The sequence below is a fragment of the Anoplopoma fimbria genome, chromosome 4 (assembly GCF_027596085.1).
Source record: "Anoplopoma fimbria isolate UVic2021 breed Golden Eagle Sablefish chromosome 4, Afim_UVic_2022, whole genome shotgun sequence".
Taxonomy (NCBI): Eukaryota; Metazoa; Chordata; class Actinopteri; order Perciformes; family Anoplopomatidae; genus Anoplopoma; species Anoplopoma fimbria.
The window spans coordinates 23954152-23963004 of NC_072452.1; the positions used below are offsets into that span (position 1 = coordinate 23954152).

Here is an 8853-nt window from a genome sequence, read left to right on the forward strand (position 1 = left end):
TTCATTTAAACTCTTATGTAACGTCACAAACTAGAAACAGGCCTTGACATTTTATCTTCTTTGATGGAGTTTTGGCAGCTCAAGAAAGAAGTGCAGCCTTCTTTGTTTTTTGAAGGACTGACAGCAAAACCTGACCTTTTAGATTAAATATAAAACTCCACTGTAGGTTCTTGAAATATCTTGAAATATCTTTAGATCATGTATATTATATATATATATATATAATGTCATCTGCATATTTTTGCAAAGGCGGAAGAATCCTCTAAATTGCATTCAATGTAAAATGTTTCATTAGGTTTGTCTTTGTGCACCTTGATCCTGTTCAGCAGCAAAGTGACAAACGTAACAGATACCATGTCGTTACTCTTGAGGTGCCGGGACAATTAATGAACAAAACAGCAGCCGATTGATTTTCTGTTGATTGGGTAATCAATGAATCGCCTCAGCTGTGGTTATAGAGTAGTACAGAGTGAATTTGTAGTCAATTCGAGTCAATTCAATGTGGTATGAAAGATGTTGCCAAAAAAAGTGTTAAATTAATATATATATATGTATATATACTCTCTGTCAATCAAATATATATTGCAAAAAGCAATATATATGCTTTCTTCCCTGTCAGAAGTAGGAACCCAAATCAAATAAACTAAAAAAATATATAAAATTGGAAATAGAAAACTGCACCACAAAAGGTAAATTTCAAAGGATATTTGTGGCAATCAACCCAAAAACCACTGGTGTCTACTGAAGACGTTATTCCTAATAACACAGGGAAAAGAGGGTTTCTCATCCCAAATCAGCTCGACACTATTTTTTTAAGCAATCGTTACTGAAACTAAAGAAAATAGTGTTGGGGAATAATTACAACAGAAGATCTGCATACATCTGGTGAGTATTTAGGGCTGCAAGTACTGGAGTTCTTAACTTGTTAGCAGAATACATTCTCTTTTAGATTAAAACCAACAAAGAACTGACTCTTAATTGGTTTTGATCTCTTTGTTGAATTAATCAATAGTGCTAAAAATACAAAATACCTTCAGCTCAAACGGTCTGCTGAGATCACTTCCTTTTTCTTTTTTTTTTTTTTTTTTTTTTACATAGAGTGACCACAACGGAAAAACTAACCATGAAATTACATCACCTGTCATTTACTCAGCTCAGCCCGCTCACATGTTCTCCTCCCTCCTTCCTCCTCCTCCTCCTCCTCCTTCCTCCCTCCTCCTCCTCCTCCTCCTCCTCCCTCAACAACTGGAAATGTTCCAGATTTGTCCCTGGATGTTCCTGGATAGCGGCAGCTGATTCCAGCAGCATCTATTGTAATCCTTCCTCACATCTTTTATGTTCCCGTGAACAGCTAAGCGTCCAGCTCCGCTCCCTGCTGACAGACACACATGTAAACAAAGCCTGAAAACAAAAGCACACTGTCCCCAGTCCTCCCTACTCCCTCCACATCATTGTATAACTCCGCTTCCTCTGTGAATTTGGACCCCAGGCGTACCGTAGCAACAAAGCACACTCCAGTCATGTTTAACTTATAATAACAATATGTTTATTTCTGTAAACATGGCGGTTATATTGGCAACAGCACACAAACACCTTCACATTCCGTATACAGTAAGTTAAAATAGCTTCATAGATACAAAAAGGAGAGCATGACACATGGAGAGGGAGGGGGGGTGGGGTGTATGAGGAAAAGGTGGTAGGGTCAGTTTGTCCGAGGAGAAACAAAGGCCAGCACGGAGAGCGTCTCAGTCCAACACTGATCCGAGTTCAGCCGGAAGACCCTCCTCCTTCCTCCACTGTTTGTTACGTATCTTGAACCACACCTGGAGGAAGCAAATAAACAAAGAGAAAACAATTACAATCACATTGGGAGTTATATAGAAATGCGTAACATGTGCTGCCGAGCCTGAAATACGAGAGCGATGAGGTAACGGGTCAGAATACACAGTCGTGACATGAATATTCCTGAGAAGTATCACAGGTGGAGTTCTTGTGTTGAATAAGAACGATTTTGAACAAAACACTGAGTTCTCAAAATTCATTGTTGTAGTTTTCTTATCCTCGGGGGCCTCTGGTTACATTTACACACACAACAATAATTTAACAATCACTGAGTATTCAGTTGAGTTACTGTAGGTAATCAAGACACACGAGATACTAAAACAACTATCGGGCCACTATGTGCAACTTAAAGATCTGTGAAATATTATTACTGATGTCTATTACAGTTTGTTCTGAGGTAACTTCAAACTAGTATTCTTCATAATATTACAGTACTACAAATGTGTATTTTCATGTGATGATTATAAAGCTGCCATGGCACCTTTTTGGATAACAGAAATGATCTGTAAGACTGGGATGAGAAAAGTAATTATCATATCTGTGCAATAAAAAGCTGTAATCAGAAGAATGTTAATATAGCTTAGCATAAAGATTAGCGCTATATACTTAGCATGTAACATTTTGTATCTTAGCATGCAAACATTTACTGCATGTTGACATTTTCACAGTTCAATAAAGGCAATATGTTGCTCGTATCATTAGCATACCAAAGGGCCCAAAGTCACGTTGACATGCTATAATCTATTATCTGTCTATGAATGTATCTTAATACTACTTATAAGTTACAAATGGCATCTTAAAGAGCAAATTAACGCAGAATTGAGGTTTCAATAATTTCATTTTTGGGGTGATCTAAGATGAGGGTGAATGTCCTCATATTTACTTCAAGCCATATTTAGTTTCTTCTTTTTTTTCTTGTAACCAGAGTGCAATCATCAAAACCCCACATATGAAATCTGAATAAAAGAGACTCATTGTAACTATGTTTCCCTTCTGACTTTCATTATCTTCATAAACACAACACAGTCACATTTCTGGGTGCATGTAAGTCTGGTCACTGACTCATACAGACACACCAGTGACCCTGAGGCCAAGTTGATTCAGTGGAACCACAAAAAAAGACGAATGTTTCCATCCAATTTAAACAGAACGCTCCACTGAAACCCTGACCAGATGATGACTGCGCCGAGTGCCTCGACACACACACACACGCACATACACACACACACACACACACACACACCCGTGACCCAGCACATTGCTGTGTTGCGGTCCGTGTTGTCAAGGGATTCACAACAATGCTGACATCATTTCGATAACGCCATGGGAAAAGGGAGGGATTCAGAGCGGCGGCCGTAAGACACGAGACCCTGGCTGGATATGTGAGAGCATGTGCCTGACAGGAGGGACGATTTCCCACATTTGTACTTAAAAACACATGAGATTCCCATTTGGAGTCATCTGGATTTGCACTCACGAATGAGAACTGCTATTTGATCTTGGCTGTTCATCTGTGTTTTGGGATTTCATACTAGTATAGCTCAGTTATATAATGCAGGGAATACATTTTCAAGGAAAGTTAAGATATTTGGTTAGGAACCTTTAAAAAATGCTATTTTCTTTACCAGGTTTTGAATGGAAGTCATTTGTTTTGTTTGTGCTCCTTTTTCGAATTGCAAAAGATCATTGAATGTCTCATAAAAACACATGCCACTGCAGAACAATAATAAGATTCATAATGTGGTGCTTGTGTAATTTTTTTCCAATGGTCTAGCGGTGGATTACATAACTCTACCTTTTCTGACTGAAGCACTGTACATAAATAAATAACGGCCTATGAAAGGAGCTCAAACATGCCGCACAGAGCCCGAAGCACCTTGTAAACATTGTTAATGTGAAACGGGGAGTGGTAGCCGGGGTGTGTTTCCTCAGCTAAACCTTCTCCAATGAGAGCTTTGTTAACGCTCGACAGGGAGGGGGAATTGGCGGGAAGAAAAAGGCAACACATCAGCTGGAAATGAAGCCAGGTCTTTTCATGAGAGGCCAGACCTTTACCTCAACCTGGACCAGGCTTCCCCTGTCAGGTTGGCCTCCCACCTTTGTATAGGATGAATGGAAACAGTCACTAACACACCGGGAGAGGAATTAGGACGCAGCTTAGTGCCGTTTTTTAGTTGATCTAACATTTTTCATTGCTGCTCTGCAGGCAGAAAAAGCTGCAATATAAACCTCAGTGGAAGGAGACAAATAATAAAACACCTTTGCGGTTCTAGTAACAAAGATGGGGCTTGGTTAGTTGTTTAAAAGTTGCTTATTGCGCAAAATTCCTTCTTCATTCCACCTCTTTCCAAGGTCCAACGTCCAACATAAATGCAACTATAGTTGAGGAAACAGGCCATTAATCTTCACACAACTACCAGGATGAAGATACCCTCTAGCCTTATTCAGCTAGCTTCTCTGCAGTTGTTAAGAAACAGTAAGCATGTTTCCATTCAATTGTCAAGCAAATTTAAAGCAAACTTTTGAAATGTTGCATAAAAGGATATGAAAATAAGGTGCGTTTCCATCAACTGGTCTGGACCAAATAACCTCAGCTACAGCATAGCTTGGTTAGAAGTTGGCGCAGTAGGCTACGCATGACTGTTATCCGCCAATAAACAGAGTAGAAGAAGAAGTAGAGGCTCGGAACTGCAAACAAAGCTGGTCGGCTTGGCCATTATGAATTTTAAGGCTTCAAGTATTTCATTCTACGGTGATTTTGCTTTTGCTCCGCAGTCGGATTAGACAAAAGAGGTTACACCTGCATTTATAATACAAAACACTTAATCCGATGCTGCTGCAGACGTTTTTGTGCTTGTGTATACTTCAGCCCTGAGGAATCTAGAGGAACTGGTTTTCCGAGACATTCACACGCACACAAGTCAGACATACATGAGTTATTGACTTGGTACAGTGTTTGTACAGGACGAGTTTATCACCAAAAAGGGTGCGACATCCATGACATGTGAGATATAAACCTGTCTGTCAGCCTTAGGATCACAAACATGAGCAGATATTTGCCTATGAGATGAACCCGATGCTACGTCAAATCAAATGACATAATTTACATGTAGGGTTTTCACCTCCTGGTGAATACAGCTAAGCAAATAGTCATCTTGTTCCCTGACAAATCCTGAGAGAGAAAATACCAACTGAACTAGATATTCATCATTCAGGCTGTTTCACAAAAACTGGTTTGGGTGCTTTTGCGATGATGTGTCTTTCAGAGGAATGCTACTGAAGGTGCCTGCAGAACTTGTTATCGGCGCTCTGAGGCTTCACATCTGGCTCCTGATGTGACAGACTTTACAGTTAGACATTTCTCAGATAGAGGCATGGTGGGAGTGCTTACATGTGGGAGAGAGAGAGGGCGGATGAGATTAAATACCTCAGTAATAATGTAAGGTTTTATTTAATTGTCTGCAATTAAAGACAAATGTTCTTGAATGGACTTGTTGTGCTTAAGAATCGCTGTCTGGTGGCTCTGTCCTGCTGGAGTGGATGATGTGTTCATTCATAAGCTCTAGAGCTGCAATGATCTATTCATTAATTAGTTGATGACAGAACATTTTGACAGTTTAAGTTTTGCATGAAAAATCCAAACGATCTCTTGTTAAAGCTTCTCAGTTGGAAAATGTTGCTGATTTTCCTTGTCTTAACATAATAGTTCATTAGATATGTTTGGGTTTTTTGGTTTTGTCAGACAAACCAAGACATTTGATGACATTAACTTTGGCTCTAGGACAATTTTTTATTGATTTTTTATCCCCATGTCCTACAAGGAAAAACTAAATAAAACAGTTTCTCAAGGTCTGACTTGATGTTAAAGGACTACTTAATGGCATGCTTTCGAAAAAACTGTCTGATCAATCTCCTTCCACTGATGAAGATGTGGTTGAAGCTCTGGAACGAGATGGTAAGCGGACATTGGGTTAAGATCATTTTTAGGGCCGTCCCCTCTTAGTCAACTAATTGGGCATTTGAGTCTTTGTAGATTTCTTTAGTCGATACATTCTTTCATGCTGAATCACTTATGAGCACATCTGCGTAACACGCGATATTAAAAATGCTTTTGTAGAGAAACTCAAGGACAGCCCTAATCATTTTGTCAAAGTAGTGTGCCCACGGTTATGTTTCTGCCAATCAAATCTGTATCTTATGCTACAACTAACCATTATCGTCAATTGATGGATTTGATTGGTCTACAAAATGTCAAAAAATTGTATAAAATGTCCATCACAATGCCCTCAAGCTCAAAGCGATGTTGTTTGTTTGTGAAGAATCGACCAAAACTCAAAGATATTAAGTTTACCATCACATAAGACAAAGAAATGCAACAAATCCTCACATTTGAGAAGCTGAAACTTGGCATATTTGGAGCATTCTTGCTTGAAAATGTACATAAATTATTAACTGATTATCAAAGTTGCTCGTTAATTTTCTGGTGAACGACTAAACTACTTCCTAGGAGCCTAACAAACACATGAAAGCGTTTAATATCACTTATTTTCTCTTCTCAGCCAAAACAAATTTCCCAAATCCGATCAAATGAAAGCAGCACAAACACGAGCAGCCATAGCAACCACTTTGCCAACAAAAGTGACGTCACAGTCCTCTCCTCACTGATTGACAATCACACTGCACAGATGAATCAGCGTCTGTCAGAATGAACAACAGTTGCTCACTGAGCAGAAACAGTAGCAGGAAACCCGACTCTGTGACTTCATCAGGAAACACACAACCAGGAGCTGGTCCAGTGACGACCAACGGGGCGCTGCTGCCTCTGTGGTCCGTGTTTACACTCAAATGAGGATTATTTCATCAGACTGTGACATTTCAACACAGATATATCAGCCAGGGTCACACTGACGCTGACCACAGTGCTGTTACATTCACTCGTCACATGTTCAAAGTCTTGTTTTGCTTTTAGAAAAACCCTTTTCCTATACATACAATGCACATAATGTACACTTTGTGTCTCTAGCAGTACATTACTTCCTCAGAGGTCACCTGACTGAGACACTGATGGTGATCTTGACACTCGCGGCTTGTAAACTTTGTTGACACTTAGTTGTGATGCCATAAAGTCAAGTCGCAGGTTGTTGTTTCTGTGCTGGTCATTCCAGTTAAAACCTCTCAAAACTGCAGAGATGCAAAGTACTTTTACTGAAATACTGTTGTTTAAAGGGTACTTTACTGAAGTATTTTGAGCCAAAATTATACTCATGCTCATCTTTATTCCATATTACTCCTCCACTATAGTTACTTTGCAGATTACTGTCATAAAATGTGTTGTATTGCTTTAGATTTAGCTACTTAATGCATTTTAATGTTCATTAAAAACATGTGCATGCTTACAAAATTACAATCTAACACACTGACAGGACACTTGGAGTCTTGTTTATTAGGGAATTTTTCATTTGTTATTTTAAGTATGTTGCTTAAGTGCACATATATATATATATATATATATATATATATATATATATGTGTGGTAATAAATTATATTGTAGATAGGAACATTTAGCAGATAAAAGCACATTTAGCAGATAAAAGCGTCTGCTAAATGACTGTAATGTAATGTAATGTAATGTAACTCCCTAAAGGACACCACAGATTATTCTAAAAACTCCCTAAAAATAAAAGTGATTCCATGAGAAATCAATTACAAACTAATTTTACTTCTCAGCATGAGAATTCAGTCTCCATGTAGTTATATAAGCCTCTTCAATGATCAGATTCTTTCTAGAAATCCTGCTCAGGACAACCATTAAGCAACATAATAAACACTTTCCAGTCTAAAAACATACTTGTAAACATTTGAAAAACACACATCAACACATTTTTCCAATAATTCCCACACAGATGATCAGAAGAGAGAGCAGTGACATGTGACTCACTAGTGTTTCCTCCTCTGACAGCCCGCACTCCGCAGCGATCAGCATGAGCGTCGTTCCGTCCGGATGCCTGGTGACTTTCTTGAAGCTGTCCTCCAGCACTTTGACCTGCTCCTCCGACAGATTCAGACACTCATTCGACTGAGAAGACATATTCCTGTATTCCAGTTATGTTTTTTCTTTTACTAAACAGTTCAGCTTTCAGCCCTGGTTGGGAGCTTTCAGCCCTGGTTGGAGCTCTTGGAGAGATTTACGCACAGCTTTACGCACAGCTTGGAGAGGCTTGGAGCAGCTCTGAGGGTGAAGTGGAGGCAGTGAGAGTGTGTGTGTGAATGTATGAATGTGTGTGTGTATGGGTGTGTGTGTGTGTGTGTGGAGGTTTTTTTTACAACTGTCAACAGTGGTGCGTCATGAGGCCGTTCCCACCGGCAGAGCCCTCCCCCAAAAACATCTCAGTGACAGGCTTAAAGGGATATTATGGGAATATTATAAGGTGATCCCAGGAAAATTGTTAATTGTTAATTGGCCTGCAAAAGAAAATATAAATTAGAAAAATGTGAATGGAACCAGCTACTGATACACTTTTATAATATACATAATATATATATATATATATATATATATATATATTTATTTATTTCATCTGAAAAGAGTATGTTTTTGGTATTTTTCATATAGGCAAAGGCATGTATCTTTAGTTATTGGCCTGCAAAAGAAAATATAAATTAGAATGTTTGGAACCAGCTACTGATACACTTTTATAATATATATATATTTATTGTCTGTGTATATATATATGTATATTTATTGTCTGTGTAGTTGTATAGTATGTGTATTTATTGTCTGTGTAGTATATAGTATATATATTTATTGTCATCTGTAAAAGAGTATGTTATTTATTTCTGTGTAGTTGTATAGTATGTATTTTATTATCTATCTTTATTTTGTATAGTATGTGTATTTATTGTCTGTGTAGTTGTATAGTATGTGTATTTTGTCTGTGTAGTTGTATAGTATGTGTATTTATTGTCTGTGTAGTTGTATAGTATGTGTATTTATTGTCTGTGTAGTTGTA

General features: G+C 38.3%; 1 protein-coding gene across 1 annotated transcript; it reads right to left on the reverse strand.

Annotated features, from left to right (window-relative positions):
- Window positions 1–1554: 1554 nt before the first annotated feature.
- Window positions 1555–8119, reverse strand: hopx (HOP homeobox). Its single transcript, XM_054598062.1, has 2 exons — window positions 7782–8119; window positions 1555–1823 (listed from the first exon to the last, which is right to left on the reverse strand). The coding sequence occupies exons 1-2, from the start codon at window positions 7929–7931 to the stop codon at window positions 1746–1748; spliced, it is 228 nt and encodes a 75-aa protein (XP_054454037.1). The 5' UTR covers window positions 7932–8119; the 3' UTR covers window positions 1555–1745.
- Window positions 8120–8853: the final 734 nt, after the last annotated feature.